Source organism: Augochlora pura, chromosome 10, assembly GCF_028453695.1.
Source record: "Augochlora pura isolate Apur16 chromosome 10, APUR_v2.2.1, whole genome shotgun sequence".
In the NCBI taxonomy this organism is placed as follows: Eukaryota; Metazoa; Arthropoda; class Insecta; order Hymenoptera; family Halictidae; genus Augochlora; species Augochlora pura.
This window is the reverse complement of record NC_135781.1, coordinates 32,020,959-32,037,221: the sequence shown is the minus strand read 5'-3', so window position 1 is coordinate 32,037,221 and position 16,263 is coordinate 32,020,959. Positions and strand designations below refer to the sequence as shown.

At 47.0% G+C, this 16,263-nt stretch overlaps 1 protein-coding gene across 3 annotated transcripts in view; it reads right to left on the bottom strand.

Moving 5' to 3' along the window:
• Positions 1-15,954, bottom strand: part of LOC144476475 (nucleolysin TIAR) — a 680,102-nt gene extending 664,148 nt beyond the window's left edge. For 2 of the 3 annotated variants that reach the window (XM_078193491.1, XM_078193490.1), the window contains exons 1-2: positions 14,587-15,954; positions 13,750-14,059 (exon numbers count right to left, since the gene is read on the bottom strand). In XM_078193491.1, the coding sequence (XP_078049617.1) occupies positions 13,750-14,001 (252 nt within the window). In that variant the 5' untranslated portion in view covers positions 14,002-14,059; positions 14,587-15,954. The remainder of the gene's footprint in view (positions 1-13,749; positions 14,060-14,586) is intronic. The other variant, XM_078193489.1, reaches the window with a different exon arrangement.
• Positions 15,955-16,263: the final 309 nt, after the last annotated feature.

Below are 16,263 nucleotides of genomic sequence, written 5' to 3'. Positions count from 1 at the left end.
GAGCGATGAGTGGGGCCGCGGAAGAAAGACAAAAAATTGATTGCAATTCGGCGCCACTCTAGGCTTGCTCGAGATAAAAGTAATGCGTTTCGTGCATAACGAGTCCCTCCGTTCTCCTACCCGAACCCTCCTATTTTCGCGTGTTGCTCGCGTTCTCTCCCTTCTCGCCACCATCCGCCGCCCGACCAACCCCCCACGACGCCCGTCCGAACCACCATCACCACCACCACCCCACCCACCCGCCGGCTACCCTCTTGCTTTATGCCGCCTTATTTCGTACCGCCACTTTGTTTTCAACTTCCCGAAGTACTCTATGTTTCGATGAGCGGCCCTAGTCATTTCCTGGCATCATCGTGCATCGAATATGCAGTCGCATAATTTGTACGTAGCACCGGAAGTATACTCTGGCTGCTGCTGCTGCTACTCTTTGTAGACTGGTTCGATCGTTGTTGCTTTATTGGCTTTCTTAACCTATAAATGATGGAATAACGAGAGGTTATAACGGGAGGGATTGGGGCAATGATTTCGTGCAAGAATTACTAAATAATACGTTAATAACGTGTAATATATTGTTAATTTATTTTAGATTGAAGCAGAATTTAATTTTTCTACTATGGAAGTCTGGAAATGAAAGTAATTGAAGAAAATACAAGAATTGTGTATTATATAATAGTAAACACTATATAAATAATAAGTAATACTATATAAATATAAAATAGTAAATACTACAAAAATAAAAATACTATACAAAAGTATTTTTATAACAATGAAGACTAAATCCAAAAAATTGTCGAACAGTGAAACTGTTGCTACGAGTCGCAAGAATTAACCCCTTGCCGTACCATTTTCTTCATTTTTAGCAATGTATGGAAGTTTATCAACTGTAATATTATTTAAAAGGAAGAGAGACAATTCAGCAACGACGGTAGGAATACTTATGGGACCGACTGTAGTATGATACGCGGCGTCGAGGTCCGACCTGTGTTTCCCCGGGACTTAAATTACAAAGTTAGCTAAATCGTTTAGCAATCTTTCCCGGTACACTTCGCCGGTCCTCGCGACGGCGAACAGGGAAACAGGGGGATCGATACTCGGTAATTATGTATTAAGCAGGAACGTCGGTGGAAGTGACTGGCCTCCGCGCGCGTCGTAGCTTATTTCGAGATGGGAAGTATCACTGCATGGGCGATGGACGACAATCGGGACGGTTAACAGGAAGTAATTGGACACTCGTAGTTACCAGCGCCGGGCGATGCACATCTGTAATTCGCTCGGACGGGCAGAGAGAGAAAGAGAGAGAGAGAGTGAGAGAGAGAGAGGTTGGTTGTCAGAGTGTTAGCAGCCGGATTCTGTTTTGCATACCCACCAACTTGCATATGTCCTGCATATCAATTTTCTGTCACGTTTCCACTTATAATGTTGATTCGATTTACAATTACGCAAGTAGCTATTGGAAGTTATCCGCTTCGTTGCGACCCTCGTGAATGTATAATGCCCACCCACCACCTCCCGCACGAGATTACTTCCCGACGTTCGCTCGCCGGCGCTAACATTGATGTTGCCTGGACGCTTTACGGTTTCGTCTTTCTTTTCTGAGATTGATAGTTCTTGATGCAGAAAGGAGAAGGAGTCGAGGAGAGAGACTCCAGCGCGTGTTCACGGTGAATGTAAAATTTACATGTTGTTTACAATATTTATTATCGTCAATATTTATTGCTACGATGATGGACTTAAAAAATTCGTTTTCAACTTTGTTATCTGCACTCACAAAGAACATTTAAAAAATTCATAGATACATAGATCTCAGTCATATTCATAACAATTACAAAGATCTTCCCCGAAGATTAGCCTCATCAGCCACCGAAGTATAAGTTTTAAGAATAAAAATACCAGCTCGTAAATGAGTAAACCAAATCGCCGTTCAAGCGGCATAAATCACAAGATCCCCGCGATTGGTATAATTACGAACAAACGCGTCCCTTACCGCTGTGCTTTCCGAACAGAGCGAAGGTCTCGCTGTCGCGTCACATATACATACACACATACATAGTCTCGGCGCTGCCGTGTAGGGTCCGAGTGCCATCGATTACTGAGAAATTAACATTTAAAAGCGAAAAATTTGCAAGTGCCAAGAAAAGCCAGCGCCGCGCTAATCCCGGACTGCGCAGAGCCCTCTCCCTCTCCCCCCCCCCCCCCCCCCCCAAATCCACCCCCCCCCCCCCCCCCCCCCCCCCCCCCCCTACCGTTCATAATGCGACCTGAACACACACACGACGACGAGAGGTATATGGTCTCGTTAACCGAGCGCGTGCAATTTGCACGAGGGAGAAAGAAACGCGGCCCTCTGGTCGACGCAGAACGAGACGAAAGAAATGCGAAACGGAAAGCGTGAACGGGGAGACGTTGGACAGCGAGGGAATAGCGTTGAGGTGGTTTGTTAAGGTGAGTGGAGAGAGAGTGAGAGAGAGACAGAGAGAGGGAGAGAGGGAGAGAGGGGCAGAGAGAGAGAGGAAGAGAAAATTGAGGGAGAGTGAGAAAAAGCGAGTGAGAATGGGTGAGAGTAATATAGAGAGAGATAGAGAGAAAGAGAGAGTAACAGAGAGAGAGAGAGAGAGAGAGAGAGAGAGACGAACCAGAGAACGAAAGCAAGAGAGAATAAAAGACAGAAAGATTAAGAAAGTAGGAAAGAGTGAGCTAGAACGAAAGAGAGTGAGAGATCGCGATAGAGAGAGAGAGAGAGGGAGAGAGAGAGCAAGAGAGACAGCGAGAGAGAGAGAAAGAGAGTAAGGCAGCAAAGAAGAGCGAGTGAGAGCAGAAGAGAAAGAATACAAAATTCAGAAAGAACAAGCTAAAGCGAGAGGGAGAGAGAGAGCAAGAAAGGGCGAAAAGGGTCAAGAGAGAGAGAAAATGAAAGAACGGAAAGGAGCGTGAAACAGGGTAAGACATCAAGAAGGAGAGAGAAAGAGGCTAACAGAGCAAGAGACGGAGAACCGTGGCTAAAAAGGAAAGAGTGGAGGAGGAGGAGCAGAGAGCAGCAGGGAGGGTGCTACCCTCGCTGCTAAATGTAAATGTCCGGCATTTGTTACTTCGCCTGTATGACCCGCTGTTTGTTTGTATCCGCGGTGTACGAGCGCAGCACGCCGACGGCGGAGCAACGTGGGTGGGCGCGGAGAGGACGAGAGCAGACACTAGGCAACATCACCCGGCATAGCTGTATTCCGGCGTGTCTTTTTTTCTTTTTTTTTTTTGTTCCCTTTTTGATATCCACTCTTTTATTTCCGCACCCCCTGCTGTTCCCCGTAAGCCACCGGTTCGGTACGCTCATTTGTAAAATTTTATGATGGCCCCCGTTGCGCTGTATCCATTACGGGCCGGCGACCGTGCTGCTCCCGCTTCTCTCTCTCTCTCTCTCTCTCTCTCTCTTTTTTCGCTTCTTTTTTTTTATGAATTTCGTTTTAATTACTGACCCGGTCGCAGATCGATCTCTCAGGCCAAGTAGCCGCACGCGGACTATTGAAATCCCGCGAAATTGCATCGCCACCCTCTCGCGCGCGCGCGCCGCAACCGTAATCCAGCCGCGCCCCGTTTTACAAAACGCGGGACCCGGCGATATGAATTTCTCATTTGGGGGCTGTTTTAATTGTTGCGACGGACGATGCTCTTACGTGGGGAAACCGATGGCGCGTAGTTTCAGGTGTAATCGTGTGGATAGGCTTTTGTTGAAATCTTTCAGAGTTGTTTGATGTTATTGAATTATGGTTCATCTATTGGGGATGATTAGGGAGATCTATAGATCGGTTAGGGGGTGAATAGATAGATCTGTAGATTTATAGGGGGTGAATAGGTGGATCTGTAGATCTATAGAGGGTGAATATTTTAATATATAGGTCTATAGGGTAGATCTATAGTATAATAAAAATCTATAGTATAATAAAAAAAGTTGTTTAACTTAATCGCCTATAAGCTAAGGAATAACACACCGAGGATATTTAACTTGAAATGGAGAAAAACAATAACTATTTGATATAATAATTTTTATATTAAATAGTATTTTATGTGAGTGCTTGCACCGCGCAATCTTCTCTATCCCATCCCCATCACGTGGACCAGAATGCGCCGCGGTGCTTCCCTTGGACGATCGTGGCGAAGGTGGCCGAAAGGGGCGCTGAAAAATTCGCTCATCGATCAAAGGGCTTAACGAGTTTCAAGGAGAGAGAGAGGCGGCGATTAGTCACGCGGCCGGCCCGAAAGAAACCCGGGATTCCGCTGATTATTTTCTAAACGCCACCGCCTCCACTCCCTCCCTTCCCTCCCTCTCTCCCTCCTTCTCTATCAGCGCCAGCCGCCATAGTTGAAACTTCGAAAGTCCCGTATAACACGTGGAGTTCGTGTGATGCTCGCGAGATAGTGATATACCTCCTCGGCAATCGGCCGAGTATCATATTTCCCAGTAACTAACACACAACTTTTCAACGGTTGCTCCACGGTGCGATCCTTCGCCGTTGTTGATGTTACATGCCACCGCCCGGGCCGTAAAAGGTTAAAGTTGCGGGGCGGGTGAGGGGGGATGTGTGTTACGTATGTAGATCTCGAAATGGGCTTAACGCTATAGCGAATCGCGGAGGTCGTTTAAATGTAGCGGTGTTCCGCTCGCCGACTGTTTATGATTAACGCCCGGGCATTCGAGGCTCTCGCTTTATGGGGGAATTTATGGCGTTCCGTCGTCGGCGATGGTGTTTAAAAAGTTTCTAAGTTGATTAGATCGTGCCGCGTCTGTGAACCTTTTACGGTGGCCATGCGCTTTCAGGAACGATTGTAGATTGTTTATTGGTGAAATATTTGATGGTCTGCGATTTTTATTTTATTTTATTTGTGTTAGATTTATTTTATTCGTGTCAGTTTCATTTTATTTTATTTGTGCGTACATCTCTTCGCTTCTAAACAACTAAAATAACAAATACAAATAAACCTCACTTCCTCGGTCCTTATACAACACAACACTATCAAAGTAATAGTTATAAATCTTATCCACTCATTTGCAATTTTATTATCCAAACACTGCTCCCCCAAAAATTAATTAAAAATCGCCACGACGCTACAAAGAACAAAGTCTGCGAATCCAGTCACTGATCAACCATTATCGAGAAAATCCCTGCCTACCTGTCGCCGAGTCACGTGGCACGGTCCCCTCTCGCGAAGAAGAAAAGATCGTCGGACCGTCGCCGAGGAGGGAAATTTCATAAACAGCGAATGAATTCAGTGCTCTCGCTGGTGCTCGCATCCTCGCGTCTGATATCTCGGTCGAACTTATTTCGACAATAGGCGGCAGCTTGAGCTAATAATATTCTTCCCTTCGCGCGGAGGGTCGCGGAGGGTTGCGGAAGGCAGCGGATGGTAGAAGAAGAGGGTGGCGAAGAGAGAAAGAAAGAAAGAGAGTAAGAGAGAGAGAGAGAGAGAGAGAGAGAGAGAGAGAGAGAGAAAGCCGGAATCAGAACGGCGGGGGTTACTTTCGTGGCGGCAGCTTTTTCCTTCGCTCGGTCCTGCTCCCGCCAGCAACAGGAGCCCCTCCCCACCTCCGCCACCTCATCCTCCTTTCTCTTTGGCCCCCGACAAGAAAAGCATTGTGCGGAAAACTTGCACACACACCGGGCGCGCAGCCGCCGCCGCCACTGCCGCGCGTAGCTCGCCGACGACTGCCGCACTTGTATGAGGCCGCGCGCCACTCTTTTGATATTTCAACGTAGCAGACGAGTGGCGTGTCGTAATGAAATCATCTCCAGTGCTTTGATCTTCCCCTTGCCAGCCTCACTCCTTTCCACGATGAGCAACCTCCGCGCGTCGCTTTCCCTTGAAAACGGCTACCCCATTCCGCTCACCGCCGACCCGACCATACCACGCCCCCTCGCCGCCCCTCTCCCCGCGCCACGAACCTCACTCACCCTCTCCCACTCTCTCTCTCTATCACTCTCTCTCTCTCTTGCTCAATCTCTCTTTCTCTCTCTTATTCACTCAATCTTGTTCTCTTTCTCACTCTTGCTCTCTTACTCTCCTTCTCTCGCTCTCTCTCTCGCTCTCTCTCTCTATATCCCTTCCATCGGCGCTACCCTGCCACCCTGTTCGCCCTCCTGCCCCCCTCCCCTCTCCCCCCTTACCACGGCAATCTCGCCCATAATGAGTTCCTTCTGCACTTTCTTCCCCGCGATACATTTTTACCATGCGAAAGCAATTTCCTAATTACGGCCAGCGCTAACTGGTTGTCCTTTGTCCCCCGACGCCTTCCGCTCTGGGAAGGTTACGCCAGCCAACCGGGGTCCCCTTCCCCCCATAACCCCATCACCGTGTAGCGCGCGGACCGGCTGGCGAAACTGGAAATCGGACGCGCTATGGTCGACGGATTAAAATCGAGGAAATTCAAGCTTCGCACGTCTTTCAGGGCGAGTTTTATGTATAGTGTGGTGCAGGATTTTTTTTTATTGTTAGTTTTGTTGGTAAGTGTTCTTGTCTTGTTTAGGTGAGGATTGTATTGTGTGAGGGTGACTTGATAAGGGTTGCAAGTACTAGAACTTAAATTAATACTTTGGAATTTTGTTATAAAAATTTTCATAAATTTTTGTTAGAAAGTTTTGTAATATAAAATGGAGACACTAGAAGTCAGAAAAATTATTTTAGCAATAATGAATGCAATTGAAATAAATTATTTTAGGTTTGGGGTTGCAACGGTTTCGAGTGCAAAGGGTTAATATGGAACATTTTGTCGCGGCTCGAAGAATGTACATTTCCCAGGCAGGGTCGAAATGGGTGCACAGCCGGCTGAAGACCGCGGCGCTGCTACTCCGGCATCCCTTAGTCCGAGGGTTAATAGACACTCCCTCCCCCTCCCTCCCCCCTGGTGGGAGGCACGCGGCCACCAACTAAAGGAACGCGAGAGACGGGCCAGCGGATTGCAATAAGTCCTGCGTTTCAGCGGGCTCGGTTGCGGCTAACGACCATCTGTTCACCGAGGGTTGCACACACCCCCGGCCTAAACAGCTCTCTTTTTCTATTCGGTAAGCCGTTTCACTCGGATAAATGTTCCGGCTCGGGAAAAAAAGGATCGACGCAGCCAGGGTTGCTTTAGCGTTTGAATAGATTATTGTTCTCTGAATTAATTATTATTAGTACGTAAAGATCAACGGATCCAGATTTTCAGCGCAATTTGTTTAAAATTAAAAATTAGTTATGCGAGGGACACGTGGATAATAGAAAAAATTTTTTATTAATAGACGGTAATTTGCTTAAGTTTTATGAATTATTAAAGAATTATTTCAAGATTATAGTGTAGTAAATAGAGATTTTTAAATCACGTTGTTTAAATATTTATAAAATTAGCATTTTAGTGCTAGTGATAGAAATTAAATATTTCTTGGAAATTAATACTTTTCTTGAAGGTCATTTCAAGGTTATGTTATAAACAGAGATAATTGTAACCAAAGCCTTGCTATAACTTATAACCATCACTGAAAGATATATAATCTTCAACAATTTACATTTTTTTTATATGGACCACATCAATTCTATAAACAGTGTCAAAAACCGCCGACATCTTATGAACGACAATGCAAAAAATTACATAACCTGACATAACCTCACAAATATCTATTAAATCCGTCAAGACAACTTGCGACTGCTCATTCGAGCAGCCATCGTTCCCCGACACCGAATCGTAAGAAAATTCCGCGGCGGCGGTCTGCAGCTTAAACGAGCCTTCTCCTGGGTGTCAACAGAGGCGTTAAAACGAACCCGTTCAGGGGGGTGGGCGAGATGGGGTGGAATCGACGTCGTCGTCATTCAGAACTTGTTTTCGAAGTAATCCGAGCCGATGGCGTCTCGCACGCGAAGTAATTGTACGAAACACAATAACGGGGCCACGGTCTTTTGAGAGGCAATAACGCGCGCGGCGGCGGCGGCGCACACGATCTATCGGGAACTATGCGGTGGACATTGACGATGATCGATACGCGGCGGGCCCGTATAAGCAAGGGCGTCGCGGACGGCGCCGGGAGGTAAAGCAGATGAAGGACGAGATGCTCGTTCTTCTTTGTACGGGGGTGGAGAGAGAGAGAGAGATAGATAGATGGATAGAGGGAGAGAGAGAGAGAGAGAGAGAGAGAAAGAGGCAGAGCCTAACATCGAGAGAGAGAGAGAGAGAGAGAGAGAGAGGCAGAGCCTAACATCGAGAGAGAGAGAGAGATCGAACGAGAGCGAGAGAAAGATAGAAAGATAGATAGATAAAGAGAGAGAGAGAAAGAGAGAGAGAGAGGAGCCGCGACCGTGGTAGGTATATAAGGTGTATCGAGCAACAAGGAGTAACGGCCCCTAATTAATAAAGTTACGCGAACAACTCTCAAAGTCTTGCCGCTCCTTCTACGCTACCTTCCGCGGGGGTGAAGAAGGCGAAGGATGAGGGGGGGTTTGGGGGCTATCGGGCTCTTCTCCCTTTTGCTTTAGAAATTCTGTTATTCCCTCGTCCGTTGTCCCCCTGCCGATCCTCCACCTTCTTTATCGCTCTCGTTCATTCTTTCGCGAAGAGAGAGAGAGAAAGAGAGAGAGAGAGAGCCCGCTCGCCTTAGCCCGAAGTTCCCCGTCTCCTTCTCCGCCTGCTCCGACAGGAGGACGCGAACCCCGTGCAGCCTTCGTCACGAACGTTTATTTGTATTCACCATTAATTGCGTTTGATCGGCCGATAGTGCTCGGAATCCCGGGGACGACCGGATTTACGGACAAACTTGTCGGGCAAGAGGGGGGAGCGGAGGCTTCTGTCTTCTTCGCTCGGCGATGTCCGATGATTATTCGGGTATGTATTTTACCGTGTATCCGAGGACGACGCGGATTTAGTCGCGTCGGGGGGATGCGATTTTTAGGGGGCAAGATTAGAAGACACTAGTCTGTAAATAAAATGCAATTGAAGTAAATGCATTCTTGAATTATAAAGTTAATGAAACCTGCTCTGTTAAATTTAATATATTAAGTCGAAGCGTGTCGAGGGGGATGCGATTTTTAGGGGGCAAGATTATAAGACACTAGTCTGTAAATAAAATGCAATTGAAGTGAATGCATTCTTGAATTAAAACATTAATGGAACTTCCTCTGTTAAATTGAATATATTAAGTCGAAGCATTGGTGAATTAGGGAACTCGGAATTTATCGTTTAGAGATTTGAGAAGCATGCATATAGGGGATCCCGGGCGATGTTGCACATACATTAATCGAGTAATCATTACAGCGTAGCTATTTTGTGCAGACAACGTTATATGTTGTAACAGATAATTAGTATTCTGTACCGTGTACACATATACATACATATATATGTATATATGTATCATCGTGTATATGTTTTGCATACACCGTGGCGCATGGATCGCGTATACAGTCGAGCGTACGCGATACTGCAATGCTTACGTATCGGCGTCAGTTAGATCTTCTATTCTATTAATCCGAGTACACGATACCCTTTTCCAATTATTTCCGCGCTGCGCGTTATTTTTGTTTCTCGTTTCATTTGCGTTTTAACCCTCTTTGTTTCAAAAATTTCTGGCTTACAGTATTTACTTTCTATGCAACAAAGTGTAGTTTTGTGCGTACTGAATTGATTCTTGCGACTCATGGCAACAATTTCAGTACTAAACAATTTCTAAAATTTAAACATACAATATCACCGCCGTCGCGCTCGAAAGCCGCAACAAAATCCTCGCGGCTCTCGAAATGACGCAGCAGCCGACTATACCGTATCAAGAATAATTTGCCGGTGATTGAAAAAGTTTCGCGGGTCAATTCGTCTTAATTTAGCGATGTTGGCCGACAAAGGCGAGAGAGTCGGTGGGGCGAGGACGCGAGAAAGAGGTGGAGGGCAGCCAGCGATCAATTCACTGCGAAGCTGCTCGGTCTTGTCTCGGTGCGGTTACGCTCGGTCTGCGAGGCCCCGGCTAATTGATAACTCGCGCGATAGAACGATGCGTCTTTTCTTCTGATCGGAATGTGGCGTGTGGCGGCGCCAGTGAGAGAAACAGACTTATCCACGGACAGCTTTGGACAGCCATGTTTTACCTGGATATACAAAAAGGTCTGGAAAAGGCTAGAATAAATACGCAAAATGAGTCACGTGGACCTCTTTCAAGATTTATATAAACGCCTTCGATACTTAATAAAGGGTAATTTGATACTTAATAAACCCTTACTGAAGGGTTAAGTCAACAAAGAGTTCAGCCAATCACCAGACCTCAAGCATTATAATTTTACTTAACAGTACTCAACCCTTTGCATTCGAGTGCAAAATATAATTCCATTATATTCTGTTCTTTATCTCAGTATATCATTCCACGGTCCGATTTCACTAAGAATTTAGAATATCGTAGCGCGGATACAGAAGAATTCCATATCTAAGCGCCGCGTCGCCAACGCGATCAGTACGAAGACGGTCGCATCGCCGAGGCTATCGCGCTGGTTCCGGAGTGCGTCGTAGCCCGCGCGCGGCGAAGGAAATACCACCCGCGCGGACTGCCAGATCTCAAGAATTAAAGGAAGTTCTCGCTGGCAACGGCGAAACGCGTATCCACGCTGTGCGTGTTCCCTTGTCGACGACGCCGCTGGCAGCGCCGCGGCGCGACCCTCGGCCGCGAGTTATGGCCCGCTAAAGAAAATTGACTTGAATCCCGGCCAGGATAAGAGAGGCACGTCTCGCGACGGGTACCCCGGGCGAGAAGAATGAAGGAAGCAATCGATGCGTCCCGGCGATACCGTGAACAAGAAGCTACTTGTAAACGCGAGTAGACGCGCCGGCAAACCAGCGCGTCCGTGTCTCTCGCTTCTCCGTTCGCGGCGACGCCGTTACGGGATCTCCCCCCCAATCGATGGATATCAATTAAGTGTTATTATGTCCTTTATGCCGCGGGTGCTCGCGCCGATAAGATCGCCCCGGCCACCGTCGAATTTGTACCACCGGGGGGATCCGATATAGCCGAGAGAGAGAGAGAGTCGCGTGACAGCCCTGTCCGATTTCACTGGCGAGTCTATTGTTTCCCGTATATTGATTCTAAGCGTGACATCGATTCCCGGGTATTGATAACGGGCGACGCGGCACCGACGCTGACTCCATCGTGCTCCTATCGAATGACGCGGCGGTGCGAAGGATGATTTTTTTCGTTATCCTTTGCGACGAGGCGTCTACGACGAGAGCATCTTTTTACTGGGAGGGTGGATTTGGGGATTCGAGGAAAGCGCGGTTTTTATATTTATTATTGCGATAGAAGCAACTCTTTTCCAATATCAAAGATCACAGAATTAAAAATAGAAATAAAGATCCCCATAAAGATTGATATTTTACTGAAATAAAAATTGTTCAATTTTGCCGAATATTATTTTTACATATACATAAAAATAACAGGGAGTTTCGCCACAAATATCAGCAAAGTTTATTCGCACAGAATTCGCCACTAAAAGATCAATTATATTTCAAACCATCGCATCGAAACTAAACTAACGTGTCTAACCATGGTCGACCGATTCTACTTGCTGCGAACCATAGCACTGTATTCACAATCATTCGATCGGTATCTAACCCCATATAACAAGTAACGTGTCTATCCACATCGCCGACAATATCAATAAATTCGATCTCTCGTCAGCGACACAATAAACAAATTAATATCATCGTTGTTGTATTAATTGGTTACCTGATATACGCGCGATACGATAAACTCGATAGAGAATCGTTAACGCCGCTATATAATTAACGCAAAAATATCGCATTCCGCGAAATCTGTTTCCTGCTGCGCACTCGCCGCGCGCGCGCACGTTGTTAAAATAATACGAAGAGATTCGCCGGAACATTGTAAATTTAATTTTCTTATAAACATTCGCGCTAATTGTGGATCGTATTACCGCGTGCCGTTTTTCTGCTATGAGCTCTTTTTTTTTTTGTTTTTTAAAAGTAGCATCCTCGACGCTCAACTATCATTATCGGTGCGCCGTTGCAACCGATGCACCCGAGGCCGCCGATTATTTTCGAAACGGAACGAGAACGGCGAAACACGGGAACGAGTGAAAATGATACGGCCGAGCCGTGAAAACGAAATAAGAGAGAAAGAGAGAGAGAGAGAGAGAGAGAGGGAGAGGTAGGAACGGTTTTGTTGGCTTATTGACATGAATAAATCATTTTTAACGAACCCGTCGTAACGGCGCTTCTCCGCCCGGTAATAATTAGCCGGCGGAACTCCCGGCAGATTTATATTTTCATAAGCAAACACCTAATTACGCGAAATTACACGAAATTCGATTTCGTTAAAAAATAGCCGCGGCGAATACAAATACTGTTACGCGCTCTGGAAACTGCTTTAGATTTACACTTATTTGTCGTTGACAATTCACCGACCGGTAGCTTATAAATCTACTTTCTTAGACTAACTAATAATTTGTTAATTATTGATAATAGTACATAATAATGAAACAAATTCACGATTCGTTCTTGTGGTGGAAATTAATTCTTTAATTCTAGATTTGTTATATACTATTTTTTAAATCGATTAAATTTTGCAAGTTATTGGCAAAGGTAATTAAGTATCATCGATGGTGCACGTGACACGTTAAAGAGTTAAAGAGTGTTAACGAGATCAGCGAACGACTAACTTACTTTATTCGTCGGATTTTTATACGTGTTTTTTATCTATGGGTATTAGGTCCATATTATGGTTGTTTTATCGGAGAAAATCGTCCTGCTTTTTTCACACTTTTATTTCAGATGCTGTTACTTTGCTACGACTATGTTCAGGCATCTCGCGCCGCGAAAACAGCGAATCGTTGTTTTCCGTATAGTCGCATAGTTCCGATTTCACGTTTAATTGGATGGACTGAAGTGTATCACTGATGCGCAAATCAGCGGACCGGAAACACTGGTAACTCGATGATGAACGACTCGCCCCGCCGGGGGATATATCGAGATATACGAATATTATTCTTTAACTGTCACGCGAGCCGTAATGATGAATTTTAGAATTATCTCGCGCGAGATATCACCCTAATCCTCTCGCGCAAATACGTGTAAGGATCTACTCCCGTTTTTGAGTAGGGGGATCCTCGATTACTATGATATTGCGAGATGGAAATGATATTTTGTTGTATATACTTTTTTCAGTTGAAAGTAATGTTAATTGTAAATGATTTCTAAGTGTCTGTTAGTTTATAAATAAAAAAGGACAATTTAGGAAAACACGATATTATTATTTGAGTCTAGAGACTTGTTTCTATTTAATTTAACTCTCTTTAATTGTCTCTTAGTTTATAAACAAAAATGGATAATTTAGATCAAGAGGCGATGCTATTATTCGAGTCTCGAATCTCATTTTTCTTTAATATAATACTCTCTAATTGTCCCTTAGCTTGAAAACAAAAATTACTTCATTACAAAGGTTATGATCTTGTTGCAAAGATCATCGCATTGTTACAGAGGCTATCATCTTGTGACAAAGATCATCGCATTGTTGCAGAGGCCATCATCTTGTTACAAAAGCTGTCATTAAATAACATTCCGTATTAATTAATTTTCAGCCAAGTATGACGGTAGTACAGAGTCTATCGATGAACATTGATGTTCGTATCTGTGTCCAACGCACTCGACATTGGACAGCTAAGGGTTAAAGTAATCTAGACGCGGGGTCTTGCGTATCCCCCTAACTAATCATAGAAGCGTTAAAGAGGTGTTGTTGTTGCTTTTTTTACCTTGTTCGGTGTGGTTGCTTGTTGCTGCGGCGAACAGCTGGTGCTATGTATCGTCGGCTGCGTGGTCGTCGCCGGCACAATGCCTTGGTGATTCAGATGGCTCAGCTGATTGAGCTGGGTGAGTTGTTGCGGCTGCTGTACCGGGTTCTGGCTGGCGGGCTGCAGCTGTTGATGGTGCGTCTGATGCGCTGGATGGGTCGTTTGATGATGCGTCGCGGGGAAGGTGGGCACCGTGAACGGGACGAACAGCATCGGGCTGCCGAGGATGTGCGCACCACCTCCACCCAATGCCCCCGTCTCCTCCCTACACCTTTTTCGTGCGTTTTTGGTTTTTTTTTTGGATAACCTTGTCTCTACACCGTCAACCGTGTTTTTGTTTCTTTTTCGCAAACTTTCGCTACTACGTTATACAAGATTATCTCCGATTGTACTTTCTGTGCTTTTATACTTTTTTTTTGTACTATTTCTATCGTACAATGCCGACGACGACGACCAACAGAGTCAGGGGGCAGATGTAGCAGTGATAGTAGTAGTAGTGGTAGCGGTAGCAGTAGTAGTAGTAGGAGTAGTGGTTGTAGTACTAATAGTTGCAGTAGTGGTTGTAGTACCAGTGGTTGCAGTAGTGGTAGTTGTGGTAGCAGTAGTATTGGTAACAGTAGTAGTACTAGTAGCAGTAGTTGTGGTATCAGTTGTAGTAGTAGTAGCAGTTGTAGTATTGGTAGCAGTTGCAGTGGTAGCAGTTGTAGTGGAGTAGTATTTGTCTCGGTAGCAGTACGGTAGTACCCTATACGTGTCTCGGGTGAAGCTACAATGTATTGTTTAGTGATTTATCATTACCTGCACTCCTGCCCCAGCTCCTGGTGCTGGGGGTGGGCGTAGGGGGCGGCTCGGACGGAGGTGGTGGACGCCACCCTCGCTACCCTCAGTGATAGGCCGCCCCGCTGACTGGTAAGCTGGACCGAAGCTGGCTGGTGGTTGCTATGCACGCAGCAACAGGCACGGCAGCCGATCGGTTGTTGTTGCTGATTGGGTATCGCCTGGGGGTGATGAGTTAGGGGGCCCCTGGGCCCCGTGGAGGAGGGAGAACACGGGTACACCCCAACCAGGCAGCCCACCACCGCAGCCCCGGGGCCCGGTGCACTCGGTGCCAAGGCGCCCGTGGACGAGGCCACCCCAACCTCGCTGGCCCTTCTGCAACCACGGCACCACTGCACCCACCCGCCTAATCGGGGCCTCTGATACAACCCGCCGATGCCGATTGTTGAACCGGACTGTACCACCTCCACCTGGGCCTCTTTCAGCTTGCGCTCTCCTGCGGGCGGGATCTTGCTACTTTGGGGCGCTCCTGGTCGCAACGAACCCCGAGTCGAACCTGATATCCTCGATCACCAAGGTGAACGAGAGACTTCTCAACCACGAGACGTTCTCTCTCGCACCGTACACCCTTCCTCGGTCCCTTCACTTCGACCGGCGTGACCTCCTCGCAGCGTTCTCTTGCCGAACGACGGATTCGCTGAAGTCGAACAACGGCACGAAGTCAGAAACTCAAGCAATCACACACGCACGCACTTCGAACGCGATCTCTCGAGGACCGATCACCGGGGATCACAGTCTTCGTTAGAGCTGAAAAGGCCGCGACGATGATTTCTCGATGCTGGAGAGGACCGCCGCGCTCGAGTCTCCGCTGATGTGTACCGGTGAATCCCGACAAGGTCGATGCACACTCATAACCACGTGGTCGAGTCGCTTGAGTCGCCGCGTACGTCGATCCCTCAGGCTGCTGCCGATACGACCGCCGCGAGTTTATCGTTTCTCCCGCGACACCGGGAGCATACGAGCTACACGTTGCTGCCTTCAAACCAGAGAACAGCCTGCTCGGCCTCCTCCTCCTCCTCCTCCTCCGCGAATCGGATCGCACCGGGTGCCGGTGTATCGAAGTCGCGACGCCAGCCTCTCCGTTCAACAAGTACACAATTGATCGGCCACTCGCCTCCTCAGGCGCCCGCTGATTTACATTCGTGGAGTTAACGCGGCGAAGACAGAGACCGGCAACACGATCTCTAACACTCTTTGCAACTGTCGGACGTTGACAGCGTCGCTCTCTATGTTTTCTTCCGCTCTTTTCGGAGCTCGCGGAACTAGGAACACCGTGTCCGCGCGTCGCACGTGCGTAGAACCATGTAGAAAAACGTAACAAATCCACTCGGTAGAACCACTGTTGTGCAACGGTGTGCCGCGTATCACGAACTGTCAGAAGGAGCACGCACGCGTTCCTGTCATTCCAGCCTGCGTCCGCTCGCTCTCTGTTTACGCCGAGAGATACGTGGTGGCCGCGTCTCACTCCTTGGACATCGCGAACCAGCGAGAGCTAACCGGTCGTCGACTCGTTCTCTTCGACACGATCAGCCGTAACAATAGTAGCAACAGCTCTCTTCTCGTCAACTATAATTCTCTTTCTCTCTCCTCTCTAGCTCGTCTCTCTCTCTCTATCGCTCTCGTCCGCTCGCTCACCGG